This window comes from Neodiprion fabricii, chromosome 7 (genome assembly GCF_021155785.1).
Source record: "Neodiprion fabricii isolate iyNeoFabr1 chromosome 7, iyNeoFabr1.1, whole genome shotgun sequence".
Taxonomy (NCBI): Eukaryota; Metazoa; Arthropoda; class Insecta; order Hymenoptera; family Diprionidae; genus Neodiprion; species Neodiprion fabricii.
In genome coordinates this window covers 15,050,861-15,071,410 of record NC_060245.1, presented here as the reverse complement: position 1 = coordinate 15,071,410, position 20,550 = coordinate 15,050,861, and the positions used below count along the sequence as shown (strand labels likewise).

General features: G+C 36.0%; 1 protein-coding gene across 6 annotated transcripts; it reads right to left on the bottom strand.

Moving 5' to 3' along the window:
- Positions 1-1,669: 1,669 nt before the first annotated feature.
- LOC124186330 (methyltransferase-like protein 22) lies at positions 1,670-19,953 on the bottom strand. Of its 6 annotated transcripts, none has more exons than XM_046577951.1 (6): positions 19,771-19,924; positions 9,440-9,515; positions 7,066-7,191; positions 6,119-6,304; positions 2,523-2,690; positions 1,670-2,099 (listed from the first exon to the last, which is right to left on the bottom strand). In XM_046577951.1, the coding sequence occupies exons 1-6, from the start codon at positions 19,771-19,773 to the stop codon at positions 1,810-1,812; spliced, it is 849 nt and encodes a 282-aa protein (XP_046433907.1). In that variant the 5' UTR covers positions 19,774-19,924; the 3' UTR covers positions 1,670-1,809. The 6 variants fall into 6 exon arrangements, with proteins under 6 accessions (XP_046433907.1, XP_046433911.1, XP_046433912.1 ...); XM_046577955.1 differs by having other exon boundaries at positions 19,743-19,878; XM_046577956.1 differs by lacking the exon at positions 19,771-19,924 and adding an exon at positions 19,630-19,723.
- Positions 19,954-20,550: the final 597 nt, after the last annotated feature.

Below are 20,550 nucleotides of genomic sequence, written 5' to 3'. Positions count from 1 at the left end.
AGCATGGCACGAGCGTTTTTTCTCTGACATAACTGATATTGAATTGAGACTCGAGCATACTTTTATGTTTACTATTATTGATTTTAGTCTGTTTAAGTGCACTGTTTTTCTTTTGTGTTAATACTGTTTGCTTTTTTACTCTCTTTTTACGTTAGATAACATTCACTAACTCTTTAGTGCACAATGTGTATATTTGCTACTGTATTGTATGTGTTTGTTGCTGCCTTTTCTGGGTTCGCCTGTTGGGCTTCCTTCTAAATAAATAAATAAATGAAAAAACAAATAAAACCTATAGAAAACTACATCTTAGCAGAATATCAAGTTCCAATACTCCGCCATTTGGGCATCAGTGATGCTTTATTGTACTTCACAAAGTTTGATAGCATTCATAACGAGCGGCAAATCAGTAATTACAACTACACGATCGTGCTTGCATATATTTGTGCCAACGCCAAGTTGACGCTTCACAATTTTATCGGAAAGTCAATTGTATTTTTCAGCTTATATGACTTGGAATAATTTCAGATCATTGATAATATAGACTTATACAGTGCGCTGGCTTCGTACGTAGAGTAAATTGTATGGAAAATCTGGCAACATGTTAGTGACTACAGGATTTTCCAGCCTTGTGTAAATAAATCTAGCATTAATTAAACATGCACGCTTTGTTTTCAGATACCGGTATATAACAAATATTTCCCTAAAAGCACCATATTGTGGCCCCCTGTAAGTACGCTAAAACTAAAGGTTTCCCCCAAATGTAACCCAAAGCAGTCAATTTACCCCTGAAATCCGCCTATCTTTGCCAGCCATTTACCTTTTTTTTATAAACTAAAATAGAGTGCAAAAATGAATTTGATACTTGAGAACAATGTTTATACTTCCAACTTCATGCAAGAAAAAAAATAAAGTATATTGAATCTCAAAATTCTTAAAATATATTGAATCACAAAACAATAATTTTTATGGTTAAATTGAGTGTCATTATCTATGGAATACATGGGCTCATACCAAATTATTTTGTTCCTACGTTTAGCTGGAAACATAAACATCGTTCTCAAGCATCAAATTGATGTTTTCAGTCCATTTTAGTTGATGAAAAAAAAAAAAATTAAAAAAAATAGAAAATTTCAATGTACATATTCTACTTCAAAATTTCAATCGTCTCCCGGCATGCGTTAATATTGTCCAAAGATCTTTATATTCACAGGGGATTTTTTTCCCTACAAGGTGAACACATTTTTGGGGTGCAATCGAAAGAATTCCAAAACGACCAAAATAAAGAACCCCTTAGTGTTTATCTAACTCCGCTCTATTTGGTTAGTACTATGAATAAATATTAGAACTCTAATAATCCCCTATTACCCCTCCCCTCTCCGTGGTACCGAACTACCGAAAGTATCCAGATTATAGCCGAGGATTAGCAAAGATATTTGACAATTGAGAAGCGTGTCGATTACACCAGGCGCCCAACAAAATCTGGCGGTATCTTTCGTGAGTTTCCTTTTTCAGCTTTCATTGCGGTTCGCCAAATTATCGTGAACACGATAAGTTCTCTGCAAACTTTTTCGGGTGAACCGAGTATGGAAAATCCGGTGTCACAATATATATTTCGAATTGACCCATTTTCAATTCATAGTTAGATAAGAATTAGAACGAGGCTAAGAAATTCAAAAGAAAAAAGAACTTTATTGTTATATTCTCATTTAAGTTTTCTTACTTACGACACAGCGTAATTATAAATTTGACCTAACTGTAATTAGCATTATTAAGTTATATACTCGTTTTAAATTTGGTCTAATACATTTTTCATATACTAGCGACGTTGTTTTCAATTTTCATCAGTATCAGCTCTTTCACTCTGTCATATTTGAAATATTGTGGAAAATTTATATCCAAATATTGAATCTTCCAATTAGTTTTGTATCGTTGAACACATCTTAAAAACTCCTCGTACATCGGCGCTACAGTATCCAGTTCTGAAATGGTAAACACATACCGTTTCTCTAAGGCGATGTAAATTGCCTTCGGCAACCGCGAGTTCAACAACTTCATCACGGTTCTCACAAACGCATCCGTTATTTGGTCATCATAAATCACTGTAACAAAATGAGTTGCAATGAATATGTAATATATTTGAGTTTAGGACTACCTAAAAGGATTATACTTTTCTCGTTTAGACAGTGATTTTGAGGACGAAAAAGTTAGTACAATTATGATCCAAACTTCAGTTCGGAAAGTTCGTTTGACCATTTGGTGTGTCATGTAATATTCGATTACACAGAAACTCTGTACACCGATAAAAATTTGGAGGAAAACGGTTTGAAATATGTTCAGACAACAAAGAATTACGTAATATTTGAGTAGAGTTTATCCACTTGAATCTTAGAAATAGTGGGTACAAAATTTTCTCCATATTCATCATCATTATCAAGTATCGTATTTGAAAATAATATAAAATAACATAAATATAATAACAAGCGTGACGTCACATACTACATAAGGTGTCAAATACTACTCACCATCTGCTGCTAGGATGATTGAAGCTGCATCAATTTTTTCTTGTAAAGTTTTCGGCCAGTTCAGGTTGAAAAAGTTCAATTCCGTAACCAGAAACGGAGATTTAATATAAACCCTATTTCTATCCACATTTCCTTGTATTAATTTAAGGATCCCACCTACATTCACATCTGAAAACTCAATCGTAAATTATTCATGGAACAGGTTACAGTTACAGTGTATGTGTGTGATAATAATGCGGTGTGGCGGTGTAGCAAACGGCGGGCAGAGTACTCAACAGAAAAGAATCATTGGAGCAAGTCAAGATTAAAGGAATTACACAGTGAATATTATCCAAAAAAAAAAGACGATGGATCATGGGAAATCCGACGCACTTCAAAGAAAGAAATAGAAATTACGTATCGTGTGCTTGCAAAAACACGTAATTTTAAGGTGGCACATACATTTACGACACTGCAATAAGTTTTTTTTCTTTATTTTCAAGCATAAATATCACTGATGACCAATAAAAGTGTAATAAAAGTATAAAATAGAACGACTTGCGCGAGTTTTGAAAAAACCTAACGATTTTAATGACAAAATCGATTTGTGTATGTAAAATTAATTCTCTAATAAAAATTTTTCATTCAATTTTCTTAGTTCGTTAGGTCCAGTTTACACGTTCCTTCGACTTTCCATATTCTAGTCCAGTCATTTTAGATTTTCTGTTCCAAAAAATAGAGCCTCCAATATTTGTTTTTTAATCGCTTAATCTTGACGTTATAAAAATACGTTAAAATCTAGAACGAGATCACACCAGTGTAAATAAATATTGAAGGTCAAAGGTCAACAAATTCGGTTTTTTGCGAATATCTCGCTTCCCATGGCTCGGAGACCAATTGAGATTAGTATCAAAATGAAACATTATTAAATTTGGTTACAAAAAAGGTCTCGTGTATTTTTAAGGCCAGCAAATAGCTTTAAAAAAAAGTATTGCGAAGTGTCTACGCAAGGCGTACACTCCATTTCGTACAACCCATGCATAGAATAAATGATTTTTTTTTATGTATAGCTTTTCGAAATATAGTGTAAACGAATTTTGACGAGCTCAAAGAATAAATGCAGGAATAGAGAACAATAAACTCATTTCCCAGTACCGTCATTATGTGAAAAACATATAACAAGGGTTCGGGTCAGGTAAATCGTACAGCATTTTGGGCTTCACGCTTTGGTTTAAATAAAAAAAAAACGTCTTGAAAATCATGTTTTTTCCAACTTCCTAAATGTACCTCCCGTCTCGAGCAGTAACACTGATGTACATTTTGTTTATTTCTTAGAGACTCGTACTTTCTGTCCGATTAGGACTTGTCGACGATGATGGAAAACGGAGAAAAGGACAGAAAAAATAAAGATGAATACGATAAACAGAGTTACTGGCAGTCGAGTTCAACCCTTAGAGGACGGGGCTTTGGGATTGTTGGTCTCCTTCAGAAAATTCTTAAATAAGGTATCTAATATGTCAAAACTATCACGGGTAAAGTGTCGATCATGTGTCGCCCTCGTATACGGGTGTTCCCGTCCTCCAAAGATTAAAGATAAAAGGTATCAAATGAATAGTAAACGGGAAAAAGAAACATGGAGATCAAAAGAAAACTATGATTACAACCTCCATGCAGGATAAATAAATTGAAAATCGAACAAATGAAATCTTGCAGTCACATCGAAAAGTTGAATATCCAAATTGGGCCATAAAAACCGAACCAAATTACGGGGATACATTTACGATTTCGAATTCGCCGTTCGTCGACATAACCTGAAAACCAGTACCTCCAGTTTTTTACAGTTTTCTCTATAATCAAGCTGGAGCAAATGACTAAATTACCAGATTACGTATAAACAATCGACGAACAACTACAAGCATTATGCACTAGGGCGAAATTATCATTTCTTCATCAGGTATACAAGTTCGATTCTGCCGGAATTCGACCTTCGACCACGCAATGAGTCGGTATCGTTTTACCGAGTTTTTTCGGAAATTACGACGGAGAAAATTACAAAATTGGTAGATAATTGATGAGAAATCGCCGTGCAATTACAAGCACCATCGACTTGGCCGAATTTATCATTTCTGTGAATTTATCACTTCAACAGATTCCAGTTGAAGTTTGCTGCTCGACGACACAACCTCCAAATCGGTTCCTCCGTTATTTCCCAGTTTATTCAAAAACCATGAAGTAGGAAATGACGAAATTTTCGGAACAATGACGAGCGTTCTAGGAGCAATTAGTAGCAAATAAGAAAAATTAGGAAGCAGATAAGAGCAATTGAGGATCAATTATTTGATACATAAATTCTTTGGAAATTCTACGACTTTTAAAAATCTGCGAAACACCTGGCGGCTCCCGGAAATACATCTTTATTTCTTTCGATTTTCTCCAAAATCGTGCGGGAGCAAATAATAAAGCAAGTTAGAGAACAATCAGGGCGCAATGATTTGACGTAAATTTTTTTAATAAATTCGAACGTCGCAGGCCAACTTCTCATAGATCGCTAATACGCAGCGGGGTGACACAAGTTTCCTCTTCCACTTTCTTTTTAAAGAACTTATGACATTATATAACCACAGCAACAATAAGAATTGTTGGAAAAGAAATTGACTAGTAAGAATCGACTAGCATTGATTATAATAATAACAAACCATGGAATTTGTTTGCTGTTCTATCTCAAGAGTACGCTGCGAAAAAATTGTGTTACCAACATACGTAGGGGAAACTCAAAAGTTTTACTAACCTTTGATTATTTCATCACCCAGCTCGATTTAGCTAGTAATGTTTTGCACTAGGTTGTCGAATAAGGGTCCCATACTGAAGCATTGAGTTTCACCCCGCTGCTAATATGTGTATTCCGGAACCAGTCAAAATCCAACACATTAAGTATACATGCGATTTTCAGGACGATTTTTGCCTAAACCTAATTTTGTGACACGTGGCGTTAAAATCGTATACGTCTGAAGAATGCGTCAAGTCCGCACAGAGATAATAGCCGTACAGTGGATAAATATACTATATGCACAAAACAGTCGAACCTAGATTCTAGCGGTAAATGGGGGTCAAGGTTTTTCTTTCACATCTGGCACATCCCCTTCTTATCCAATCAAACGCCACGTGACCTTGTGTAAAAAAACATTGCAACGTGTCTGTCGCGTATGCAACATAGGAATAAACTGACATAAAGTCTTATTATTTATTATTTACATTGAAAAAAAAAAATTCGCACCTCATCATGTGAACTTGAATCTCAGAGATAATAAGATTACTTTGCCTCCAATAACACCTGGAATTGCCCAATAACTCAAATTTTTTTCAACTAAATAATTTTAGCAAGGTGGAGCTGCTAATTGGACCTTTCAGCCCAAATAGGACTACAAATAAGGAAATGTTCTTTAAAATCGAAGGCCAGCTCTAATTATATACATGTGACAAGAAAGTCTAGATAGAAATTAAGCATAACAAGTTTTGAAAAGCCCACTATACTTACACAAGCAGCGTATATTTTTACCTATTGGCGTGTGTTTGTGTGTGTGTCTGAGTATGAGTGTTTCAAGTAGAATTTCATTTACCGGTACATATAACCTCATTAGCCAACATTCCGGCTATAATGCTAGTAAGGCCAACACCAGACCCTAGCTCTAGGACGACTTGATTTTCAAATAGTTTTCCATTGTGCAGTATGTAATCAGCGAGTAAAAATGCACCACGCCATACTTGAAGGCCAACAAGTCCTAGTGCTGTCGATATACTGTGCTCTAAAAAAAAAAAAAACAAATACAAGCGTTAATGAAGGTAAAAAACATATTCTTTGCAGTCATGGAGGCCCACATGTCAGATTATATTGTTACTATGTTGAATGCACCTTTTGCGGGTCCTTTAGAATACTCTTTTGGCCTCTCTGATTAAATAGGCAAGACAAGATGGCCGGATGGCCCAATCTTACCTCATTGCAGGTAAGTTGAATGATTTCAAATTTAACGTGATCAAATTTTTCTTAAACTTAAACTCATATTTAACTTAAGACTCATACTGCCGTAGATTATATAAAGTTGAGACTTACATCAAAGCTGTCCCATTGCAATAGAAATAAAAAATATAGGTTTTATTGTATGACAAAGTTCAGTGAAAAACAACACTTTTTTTGCCAGACCTACCCAATTCAAGTTACATGATCGGATTATAAAAAAAATTAATCTTATTTAAGGGTTGATTTTAAAATCCAAAGAAATTCACAGAGATTTCTTTTGAGATGTATTAAAATATGTTCTGTTATAAGCGATATTTGAGAGAGTCCTGGAAAAAGTGGTCGAACATATGAAAAATACTCCATATGAAATCACAATAATCGATTGCTTTTAATCTTGGAATATGTTACTGTACATAAAACTATCCTAAAAATCACACTCATATGGTACGTGCCACACTAGTCTCTATTGGTAACCAAGTCCTTATAAAGAAGAAAAAAAAAAAAACATGGTAAAATACTTCAAATCATAACCATCAATTTTTTAGTTACCTATAATTAATTCTCCCTGTGTTTGCCGATCAATGATAGGGTCTCCGTCGTTGTCAAACTCGAGTCCATTTTTTCCGTTTTTCGTCAAGCATCGAGGGTATTTGAAGTAAAACTTTGAAATGGCATCTGTAAGATTCAAAATATTTTTGAAGATTTGTTAATTAATGTATAGAATATTCCCAGTGGTTCTTACACGAAAAGTTCATAGGTCTGCCGAAATGGTTCGCTATTTCCTAACACGCACATCATTCATTGAGAAACAGCGTCTTTTGATCATTTTCAGCAGGCGGCCAAGATCGCCTATCTTTACATTTGAGTATGTAAAAAATACTGTTCGATACATTTACGACATGAGGCGTTGGGTTCGTGAGATGTTTGAGCACGCACCTAGATCGCATCTCATGTTGCACTTGTATCGGAAGGCACTATTGGAACTCTGATTTGTCAACAACGCCCACCGACAAGTATACAGTTTACGCATGATGGTGGAGGGAATTTCTGCATGAACGTATGTTGTCGAAATTCAGTAAACCGTAAAAAAGTAATATGTATGTATCTACTGATATTTTTTCCAAACTCAGCTATTTCGAAGGTCATTGTAAAATTGTAGAACAGTGACTTTTTGTTAAGCCTCGTTACGTAAGTACGTAAACGGTACTTACTGCAGCCACGTCATGTATGGTGAAATGCAAAGTCTACGCGATCCAAATTTTTTCGTCACACATGCATGAAGTAATTCCTCTTTTGTGGCTTAGGAGCGGTCATATTGTACTACTTTTTCGCCGTGCCACATCAGATGTGCGTACAACGTTCTGCGCATGTATAGCTTGCGCGACAATGTTCATGTTACATACGACGTGCGGACAAGAAACTTTGTCATGTAGTGGTTACAAAAAATTTCCGCTTACTCCTTGCAAAATAGTATATTGTGTACCAAGGGCGGGATATGGGTCATTTTTGCCCACGTAAGAAATTCACAGTACGAATCGCAGGCTCGCTAGCACGAGCGAAGCGAGTGCGTGTCGCGATCCAGAGACGAGTAATGTGAATACTCAAGGGCAAAATTGACTCCTCGCCTTTGGTGAACACAATATTTTTTGTAACACCTGTATAGATTTTGCGTGTTTTCTTACCAAAAGTCTGGGATCAAATCGCATTGATCAAAAAATTCATTCAAAGATTCACTTATAGTATACCAATACTTATTGTTAGTAGAAAAGTTCGGAAGTAACTTTTCCATCCGCTATTGACTTTTATCGCTCGCCGGTCGTAAAGGAGCTACTTTCACTTTATACTTGGGTAGAAAAAAGGCGATAATCGTGCATGTGTTACAAAAAATACTGTACGATACGCGTACGACATGAAGCGTTTAGGCTAATTGCGATGTTCTCAGAACTCTGCCTCGACGAGGGTTCATGCTGAAAACATCGCACTCATTTATAAGACAGGTCTGCAACCAAAACACTCAACAGGTTTTTTTATACTGTTTATATATTGATTTTTACTCACTGAAACCGAGAAAAATACTGCAAAAGTTCCATCACGTCAGATTTTTTCTTGAACTCGTGTTTGTAGTTTCATTTAGAGTGAAACTCCCGTTTTACTTGAAATCTGGTATCCTATTCTTGATTCTAAAAATCCTATGTAAAAGAGATTTCTTACTTCCATTTAATACGTATTAAAGTAAGATTCAAGGATAAATACAAACAGGGCAACAGAAAATGGAAAGCGGACGCCTGTTTGGAGTTGTATCAAAGAGAAGCAGAAATAGAAAAGAAAGGTTTCATAGGCAAAAAGTACGAACACGGAATGTTAGGTACATTTCACGAAGAAATTGTTTGTTTAATTATATAAGAAATATTGTTCAGTTCATTGTAACGAAATCTGGGTTTTTTCCTTGTTGATATGCTTTTTTTACGCAAACACCTTGTATTTTTCAAAAATACTTTACGCGATGGACGCAAATGGTATCATTTTTGGATTGGGCATACTCAAAAATATAATATTTACCAAAAACACCCCATGCGACTGAAATGAAAATTTTCGTGCAGCCTGTGTATTTACCCATCATGTCGCCGTCATATCGTAGCGTACTATTTCTACGACAGGTATCTTTGTGCGAACAAAATCAGGATTCCAATGTACATCTGGACATGAAGAATGCACACAAATGCAAACGATGAAAAAATAAGAGCTGTTTGACCATGAGTTTAAACTTCACAACATTAATGTAAACATGCATTTTAGGAAAAATCATCATTTCGCAAGCTTATACATGAATTAAAACAAACAACGCTAACGATGAGTGACTTTACTTCAACTTCGTATTGGAATAGCGGATACCATGGATCATTCAATATAGTAAAATACTTACTGCCTAATTCCTCCGACGATACAGAAAAATTGTCATTTTCTGTATGAATTTCTGACGTTACTTTATGCGCTTCCATCTATAATGTTAATAAAGCATTATTATTTTGGTTCATTGTAATTCATCGCTATGTATGTTCAATTGATATTGGCTGGGTGTTAGAATTCCAAGAAGACCCGCACGCAAAAGTGGTAAACTACAGCCACTAGGCACAGAATCACTAATGTGATGTCAATGGCTAGCAGTGGTATACTGCTAGCTTTGTAACTGTATGCTGGATTAGCCTCCCTGGAGAAATTTCGGTTAGGTACAGATAGATACGTACAGAAAATGTGCCAAAACCCGTATAGAAAACAGACACATAATCAGTTTTCCGTTCGTTTCTTTACGGTTTTTGGCACATTTTCTGTACGTTTCTATCCACGGCTAATGGAATTTTCATTGGGGCTGTAAATTGACGAAAGCTGGTGATAGCCACAATTTTTTTCTGTACAATAAGACTGAGTCTTTTCAAAGATAATTAGAAGCAAAAACTTTTGCGGTACAGTATTGTTGTATACTGTAAATAACTAGCCGGCCAGTAATTGTTTTACAAATTTTCGTAAACAAACTTACGAGGAGAACCCGAAATTACATTCATCATTCCAAAGCATTTGTCCACTTTACCGAAATATGCTACAGGGTATTGGATTTAAAAATAATTGGAAATATCAAACGTATAATACGGAGTAGCTTGAGTTTTGCGTTTATTGTTACATTATTACAATTTAACAGGATCCGGTGCATTCCTCGGAGTGATACCTGTTATGCTTATTGTAAGTTATTTATTGATCGATCAGGTAAGAGTTAATAATATTATTTATTACAGGTTTTCTTGGTACACAATACATGGTGTGCACGCTTGTGCCCGGGCAGGAGAGAACTGACTCTTTTCAGTGCTGCCAACTCAGGCATGCCAATTGTTACCAACTCATGACAATACCTGTTATAAAAATATTTGAAACATAAAAATTCTGTATACCACGGGCAACGCACGAAGGCACTTTTGCCGTAGTCACATTTCTCGGTGTGAATGTTTTCTGGAAAAGCAACGTCATTGAAAAATACTAAAAATGTTGTCTTACATTACAAGTAGACGTGACGTGATTAAAATACACGCCTGGATTCATAATCAATTGCAGGCGCCAGCATTTGAGAAAATAATTTGGTACGCAATGGTTTGCTGCAAAATTATCACCGGATCGCGGTTTTCTACCAATTTTCAATGACGTTGCTTTTCAAGAAAATATTCGCATCGAGAAATCTGACTGCGGCAAAAGTACCTTCGTGCGTTGCCTGTGGTATACACAATTGTTATGTTTCGAATATTTTTATGATAAATATCACCCCGAGGAATGCACCGGATTTTCTAGAACTGTAATAATGCAACAATAAACAGAGAAATCGATCTACTCGCTATAATACGGTTGTTATTTCCAATTATTTTTAAACCTAACACTGCGCCGCGCTCAAGCGGACCCATGAATCGCCATCGAAACCTTAACCGCTATTTTCTCGGAAACGGTCGAGTGTTTACGGATTAGTTGAAATACATGTTCGTTTACTTTTGTTACTATTCCATTCTGCGAAGCTCGTGTAAATCTGTGGGTTACAGTCGGCGAGTTCTCCTCGTCAGAGGAAACTTACATATATGTGTAGGGTAGCTCCGGCCCGTACGGCAAGACCGAACACCAAAAAAAAAAAAATGGGCCAATGGCATTTCCGCGTCCACGCGAGTAATCCAAAATGGTATGCAACGTGACTCTGCTGATAGCGATGAACGACCTCGAGGGTCGGGCAAAACCAGCCAGGCATAACAAAGTTATGTAAAAAAAATTACCATTTGCGCTAAAGATACAAATCACGGTGTTAGTATTGCGTTAAATAAAGAACTTCTACTACATATGTATATGTTTGGACGTAACTTTCTCAGTGTCGAAGGTCAATAATAGCAACGGTTAATGATGTCGACGTTTCAGCCTTGGGAGGGGGGGGGTTGATTCCTCAGAACTGGAATATTTATTCCATACTCAACGTTGTACGTGACAAAAAAAAATATTGCACTAACTAAAAAAAGAAAAGAGAGACGGTTTACACCAACCGAAGAAAAGACAAAGAAAACACAGAAATGCCGCAAAAATCGGCAACGGATTGAATTATTTTTATCTACTTACTTATAAGTACATGAAAAACCGTTTGAAAATCGATTAGTTGAAAATTAAATAAAACAGGAACGTTCAATATAATGTTCGTACCTAGTGTTCAGGCCTAGGTCGTTATCTATAATGACATGTTAGAAAATTATCGCTTCATTTCATTTCAAAGGTGAAACCATATCTTTTCTTGTTTATTGGTCAGCTTTACTCAATTTGTATCGAGGATTAAGTTTAATAACAAAGAGATTAACAATTTCCTAATGCTTGTTATTACAGATGACGACCTAGGCCTTCTTAAAATTAGCCCTGTTTTGAGTAGTCGCTTAAAAACTCTCAGTTCACGGGCATGCCTCATAAAGTAATATTTCTCGTTGGTGATGCATAGACTTTGATATTACGAAGAATAAATGACACGCCAAAACCTGTTGATGTTAAAAAGCTGATATCTCCCAATTTTGGCGAATTTTCTCACTCTTTTCTTCATGAATCATCAAAAAATAAGGCGAGTAAAATCAGTTTTTTTCGCGATACATTTCATCACCACGAAAAGGGGGCCTGTAGGTCTGTTGGACCAACTTCCGCGATGATCTCGAAAACGGCTGGATGGAAAACCCGAAACTGACCGGATTTGGCAACCAAATGAAAAGGTATTACCTAACTGAAAATTATTTAAAAAAAAAACAATATTTCTGAAAAACAAAATATTGACAAAAGTTTGTGTGAATAAATCAATGAACTCGGAAAAACAATCGTTAATTTACAGAAAGTAATCATGAGATAAAAGTATAAGTCTTTCGACTAATTGTAATCATTGAGAATCGATTCATTTTCGGTAGAACCGGAAGTTCAAATTCAACGGCAATTTCTCACGCCCATCATTTGGTTTTAAAATCCTGGAAGTTTCAAATTTTTTCGTCAAACGGTGACCAAGATGACCGTCGAAGATTTCGGACTGACCAACAGACCTTCATCCAGACCGAAATTTTTCTATAAACTTGTTTTTCACATTCTAGAGGTTCGAACGTGTAAAGATTCGTTGAAATTAAAAAAATGTGATTTTCGACCGAAACAAATAATTTTCTTATTTCGTCGAAGGTGATGAAAAGTAACAACCATTCTACATTTATTTAACCCAAATATTCCCCGAATTTCACAAAATTGTAATTCGGTTGGTAAAGGATGACTAAAAAGCAACGTCTGAAATGGACACGGAAGTGAATTTGTGAGAAGTTTCTTTCTCATTTAGCTGCATGAAATAACCGAAATACAATTTCTTCGTGATGTGCCGAATCGGTATTCCAACGTTTTTTAACGAAGGTTTAGTTGGATTCCGTCTTTTCTTATTCACCTTGACGCGGAAATGTGATTTATTCCATTTCTTAGGTGGTCTGTTTAGCCCTGCACTCGAGGTCGTTCATCGCTGTTGGTTCAGTCGGAATATACAGAATTCGATTAACTCCATTTGACGAAGAATGTAGGACTAGCAATTTTATTGTAAGTATATTCGATGCCTAGGAACATGTGCTGAAGTTTACCAGAAAAATCTGGCCCTGTTTTCCGCGCCAAATTTTTTTGAGAATCGATAATGTTATAATTTGACGTTATTTTTTTCTGGTGGTTTTAGATAAAAATTCTTCCTACAAAAGTCGTCCGTTCCATTGCCCTCTATACAATTAATCCTATACAAAAATCACATAGAATTGTTAGTTTACTTGTAAATTGTCAGTAAACATGGGAATCCATCGTTTTATTTATGGCTATTAATTCTATGAATTTTCGATGCCATGCCCTGAAACTCACCCGACGTGTAGAAAATCTTTCCTCGAATTTTTAGTCGAAACTTTACCCGATTACGTTACATAGTTTAGCGATAATAAGAGGTCCACATAAATCCACCGATAACTTTCGGCAGATTAATCTTACAGCGTGCCAGAAAATCATGGTGCTAGTTTTCAGTGTCTACTTTTAAAGTGTAACATCAACCAGTAATGTTTTCAAAATGGGCCGTAAATATAAATGTAAATAGCTGGATTAATTTTCAAATAACTATGGATATTTTTAACGATTCTGATGACTCCTTTCGAGACACGTAATTGAAAAAAAAACGTTGGAATAACTTGATCAGAACCAGAAATATGGACATCTTCACCTTATATTCATTTAATAATTTGCTATTTGATATTTGCGATCGGTTCAACTTAGAGAGTATTCGTTACTTCTTCAGATATTACAGTAAATATTTTTTAAGCTTCTATAAAGTATTAATCCCGTAGCAACCAGGCGGTTAATTCGTCCTCGCGGGCCCCAGAATCGGCAAATAAACTAGTAGAAAAAAACTGTTTTTGCTCATTAGTATTTAGTATCTAGTATTTATTCATATTAAGGCATTCGTGCCTTATTACTAGTTACATGTATTCAGCATGTAAGTGTAAACTTATATATTCCAGTGATTCGTGATTCATACATATTTTTTGTTTCCCTTAAAGTTACGTTGCTTCAGAGACGTTTGCGGTATTTGTCGACAGGAAGTCCTACATAAGTTCTAAAACAGCTTATTTGTAGGGCATATGGGAAGAAAGAATAGTTTGTATGGGTGTCTGGGAGATTTCGAGTAATTTCATTTGTGTTTTTCTGTGATTTCAGGATTGGCTTAGTAGCTTTCTGTCAGTTTGCTGTAAAAACCTGTGCCTGCATCGATTAACCAGTCGGTAAGCTTTTTCTTGCCGGTGGCAATGAGCTTGTTTTTCAAATGTGATGGGAAGTTGTTGTATAATTCATTTACTATTATTTTCTCCTGTCGTTGTCCCAAAGTGGTTCGAATTCGAGCGATTTCGAAGGCACCTAATGTTACTGCTCTTGCTGTGTGTCTGTGCTGGATTGTTTGTTTATTGATGTTATCCGTGTTTTTATTGAGTCTTGTCGTAATGTCCTTTAGGTACTGTTGGTGTATATCAAGAATTTCATGGTCTTCGAAAAGCTTGTCCGACGGGTATCTGTTGTATAGATGTAGCGCGGCTTTGATTAGTGCTTTCTGTAGTTTGTTTAGAGAGTGTAGATGTTTTTTAAAAGCACTACCCCATGCCGTGATGTCATGTTGAATTGCGGAGTGAACTAGAGCATAGTATACCTGTCTAGTTTTTTTTTTATCTACTATTTGTCTAGATTAATTAGTGGGTGGAAGAGCTTTCTCAATTTTCCGCAGGTGTAATTTATGTGGGGCTTCCATTTCATTTTTTGTCGATTAATATGCCAAGATATTTTTGGTTCGAAACTCTATTGATTATGTCACATCGGCAAGGGTCTCCTCTTGTTCCGCAGTTGTGTGAAGTTGGAGACGTACATCTACGACATCCTGTTTTTCTGTCTTCTTGACTCTAACGGTCATGTAAGTGGTTTTAATCGGGTTTAGTGTGAGAAGCCTATCATTGAGTAGTCGGTATAAGGGCTAATGTAACATTCGGCAGTTCAAAGTGTTTCCTTCCATGTGTTACCTGTTGTTATGAGCACGTGTCGTCTGCGTAAGAGATTAATTGGGATTGGAAGTTGTGTTGTAAAATATCCTCGTCGTATATGATGAATCGGAACGCTGACTGAATGGTGCCTTGTGGGATGACGCATGTCGTTTCAGAGTTTTGGCTATACGTGCATCATACCTTTACTCTCTGCTTTTGGTTTACTAGTTACGATTGAAACCATTTCTGCGCGTTACCACTTGTACCAATCCTGTTTAAAGTAGTTAGTAGCTGGTTATTAGCGATAGTATCAAATGCTTTGGCTAGGTCCAGGAAGATAGCGATCGTTATCATTCCATTGCCTGTGTTTTCGTGAATATTTGTAGTTATTTGGTGTATAGCATCTTGCGTAGATTTCCTTGGTCTGAAACCATGTTGTCAGAAATGAGTGATTGTTTGTCGATAAGTACTTGTAGTCATTTTTTTATGCATTTCTCCAATATTCTCGCAGTTCCTTGTAATTGTGATGGGTCTGTGGTTGGTGATTTCTTCCGCGCTATCGCTTTTTTGGATCAGTGTAACTGTGCTTTTTTTTGCAAATGGCTGGAAATACTCCTTGCTGTATTCTATTAATACAGATGTGTTTAAGCGGGGTCAGAATGTGTGTAGCTGCTTCTTTCATGGTTCTTGCGCTGCTCCCGTCTGCTTCTGATGAGGTAATGTTTTTAAATTCTTTGATATTTTTGGTAAGTTCTTCAGTGCTGATCCAGTTTAAAAAGATTGAGCTTTCTGAATATCAACTCTAAACTGGTGGAGTAATGTATATATGATTTTATTGACTACACGCACTCATACTCATTAGATAAAGTCGTATACGCGTATGTTGCTTGGAAGGTATGGGTAGCCAACATGAAGCATAATTTGTATTGCATGCTGCGGCCTATTACACGAGTCGAAGTTCATTCAAATAAGAAAATATACAAAATAAGAAAATTTATTCCTCTAAAAAAATATTTAAAAAATACAAAAAATCAATTCTCCACTCTGAATTATAGCTCAAAATGTTTGTTTGGGACCCAGAAATTATGTGAATTTTTGCAAAAAAAAAATGGCGTTTTTTTTAGGACCATAAAAGAGTTTGTAAAATTTTTTAAAAAAGAATGGTTCGGACGAAAAATCTGTAAAAAATGGTGAGTGCTTTTTTTAGGTTGTAGAATCATATAAAAAATAATGAAGCAAATTGGCGGGGGTCACGGAAAATGACCTCTCAGTTGGCACGGAATACCTCATATGTATTAATTGAAGAGCAGAGAAAATTTGTTAATGAAAAAAATTAACGGACGACCGCGGAAATCGATCTCGAGATCAGCGGAAACCTATCCGTGTACTTATACACACTGGACCACGAGGCGTCCGGTCCCCGCTATCATCACGTTAATCTTTCTCATCTCCTCAGTTCACCTGTTATTGTGCAGAGGGTAATTTGGTGGAGTAATGCTGGGGGTGGTTGTGATTTTCGAAGCTAGTGGATTCCCTATGTTCGTAAAAAATTCACTCATCGCATTTGTGATTGATTCTTCTTCTTCTATGTATTTACCTCCGAGTTTTATCCTCGGAATAGCATCTCTTTTTGGTTTGTTTTGGTTTATTATATTCCAGATATGTTTCGGGTCCCCATGGGCGTTCCTAATTCGGTATTCGTAGAAATTATTCTTGGCTTGTTTTATACATTTAGCGAGTATGTTCCTATATTTTTTGTATGCTTGAATATCCACAGTATTGTGAGGACGATTCCTGATGTCCTTGCCATATTCTTCACGATGCTTTATGGAAGTGATGATGGCCTGAGTTATCCATGATTTCCGTTTTTTTTTTGTATTCCGTATTTGTATTCAACGATACTGATGTTGCCTTGTGTATGTGCTCGTTCAGTCCATTGATGAATGATTCGGTGGATTCATTTGTGTCTATTGTGTTTAGAACTTGGATCCATGTTTCCGTTTCCAGTGAGCTTCTTAATTTGTTGTAGTTTATCGTTGTTTTTGAGTTATGTATATCATTATCATGTCATTAGTGGAAAAATATTTCACCGCTAGTGGAGATACGTTAAGCTATTTCCCGACGCGTACATCATTCATTGGGAATAGCATCTTTTGTTCATTTTCAACAGGCGGCCATAATCACCTGGTTTTACATTTTTATTGTTAAAAATATCGTGTGCAACTCGTGGGCAATGCCGATTCTGAGTACGTATGATATCCGCACTTGCCTCCGAGTCGTCGAATCGTCACTTTTGCCCACTCACCGCACAATATACTATTTTATGACTATATACCGTTCATTCATCTTACTTTCGCCGATAACGGCGTTTATAGTAAAGGAATCGAGTAACTGAACATAATTATTTTATTTTACTCAATTGATACACTGAGAAATGAAAAACCTAACTGGAATATTGAAACAAAATAAATTGAAATATACGAGTATCGTCACAGCTATCTTGTGGTGTTGCGATTTGAATATAATAGGTTTCTCTAGTGTTGGTACAGAACCTTTGGATATCCCTACTAATTTAACGACCGACGACCTTGAATGAGCACCGTTGGCATTGAATAATCATGAAGTCATTTTGACGCCTCTAGAAACCCTGTCACTTGTTCCATCAAACAGTTACACCGATTTTTGGAGTTCGGGGATGATTTTTCTCCCTTTGGAGTAGAGCATTTAATTTGCATAGCAGTATATCGAGGCTTTAATTCCAGAATAATTTTAACGCATTTCGGAATCCTTTAACTTGTTCCGTCCGACAGTTACACTGATGTTTCGAGTTGGGGGGCGAACCCAGCCTGAAGCCAACTTAACACGTATGAAAATGCTGACGCATAAGGCTTGCGTGGCTCGATTAAGTATGCCAAATAAATAAAATATCCACCGAAACGAAAATCTTAGCTGATCCTTTTCTTGAATGATGAGTAATTAAAAAAATCAGATAACATGCACTCAACGTATTCAAGTAGTAACTATATTGATAACATTTACAGTCACTTTTAGTGTTACGCATTATTAACATTTAACAATAATTTTATTTAAATTATAAACATTGAACTCTGTTTTATCTTGATTTAGTTTAAACACGCCTTGATGAGCATTGAACAACAGCATTTTTCAGAAATATTTGATCACTGTTAGTTTCTACCGGCAGACCAGCACATGGTTTTTTCTTGCGGTGGATTTCTTATCATTTTCGGGTTAAAATAGAAGAAGCAATAAATTTGAAAATTACATTTCAAGGTCAAGGATGTGTCCTGGACATCTTTTACTATTGTTTCGTATTCAGCGTATCCAGTTACGTAGGAAAGCACTCCTAACTCGCCAAATCAAATTTTTAACATTGGACTTTACGTTGCAGACGGGAGTGGTCGAAATTTCGACCACTGGGTTTGTCGGACACTCCACGTGAGAAATTCATTGGTATTATACACAAATTTCGTCGAAAATAAAAGGTCGATTTAAACGTAAAAATTCCCGTCCTGAAAAGCTTAAGGGTTTATCAAGTTCACATTCGTAAGGTACGAAAATTTTCAAAAGACTAGAAAAATAATTACTAGAATCATAATATAAAGCCCAGAAATCCACTTTTCATTAGAAATTACTCTAAAATAGTTATAAATTCAATAGATTTGTTCAATTTCATTCCACAATGTCTTATTTTATTGACAAATCTATTCTCTAAAAAATTTCACTCACAATGAGAGACTTATTTTCACATAGTTCATATCGATGACTATTCAATTTTTCAAGATTCTACTGATATTCATTTCAAATAAAATAGGAGTATTACGTTTATGATTAACAACAAAATCACTTCTAGTGAATTTACAGAAAATAGTTTTCCTGAAAAAATAAGTCATTGTCATACACAATCTAACAAACCTACGAGTTTTATAACTATTTTCAAACGATTTAAAATCAATCAAGCTTGAAATCCAAGTTCTTATTCATAATTTTAATGTTTTTTTTTTCAACTGATAGGCAAACAATCGTAGCTAACAAATAAATAGAGGTGTTCGATTATCTCGTAATCAAATTAGGAAGAAGGTATTAAGTTTCAATTTACCAAACTTCAACAAGTCGGTGAATACTGAAAATTTCAGACATCTCTAGATGTATCAGTTTTTACAAAGATTCTCTAATAGTTTGCTATCACAAGATATGTTTACACAAATATAATAGGCCCCGGTTGATCTACGATACTGCTAAGAATTGTTGTTTTCGTAGATACGAAGAGATATTCCGAAATCATGTCAAGTTATTCAATGTAACTTGTGTCAGAGTCAAGCGATACATGACTGACTTATTTTTGAACGTGCTGATCGTCATACATCATTTATAGCAGTTCAATGTTAAGTATCACAACACACTATTAGCTCCAAAGCTAATTTCATTTGATATGTATCGGTTTCATCATCAGCATCGCATTGAAGGTTGAAAATAACGTAGAATAATAATTTGGTAAAATTCCTCAGGCCATAAAAACATTACTAACGCAAAATGACTATAAAATTGTAAACTATCACGGAGGTTGATGTCAATTAGTTCAACAGGCATTTAGTTAGCACTACGTTTGAAAGTTATCTTGGTCAGTTTGCACAGCTTGACCTGACATAACGAAGTAGCAAAATTTCACCATAATGATTCCAAATTTCCAGATTACGGCCTTCAAATCTATTACTCCGCATTTAACGACGTATGTTACTCTTGCGTAAATATTTTCACTTCTTCCCAGCGGCTATTCCCTAATCGAGGATGTGCCAAAATATTTTCACTAGTTCAGGACGTCAGGTTGTATAACGTGGGTTAAAGAAATTACATAAGATACGGTAGCAAAGGTAAGGGTGCTATTTCATGAGCAGTAAAAAGCAGCAGTGGTTTAGTAACTTACTAGTCTTCACTAGCATCAGTCTGGTAATTTTACGCAGCAGCAGCGCTGCTCATGAAATAGGTCCTGGCTTATTGTGATCTTGAAGCTTGTCGCTCGAGAAACTGAACTGCGAGCAGCAGAGACTTGCGCCGGAAGTGATGGGGGAAAACTGCTGCTGCTGCTTTTTACTGCTCATGAAATAGTACCCTAAATGTGAACGTGGATCACAGAACTGTCACAAGAACATAATTGGAACGTGCACTTGCTATTCTATCGCATAAAGCGGCAGCGAGCCAAGAGAGATAGCGCCGTGATATAGTTTTGTCTCTGTCTCACGGCGTGGCCCATGCGCTGGTCACGGAACGTAAAGTATCTACAAAATGTTGAGCCATTGTCACATTCGATCGGAAAATCCGTATGTTTTATCGACTATTATTATTGAATGTCACTTTTATCAACTAACCAAACTCTAAGTACGAGAATCTTGTAACCATAAGGTATTGTTACAAAGGGACACCCTTTGTACTATCCCTAGATAGAAATAAC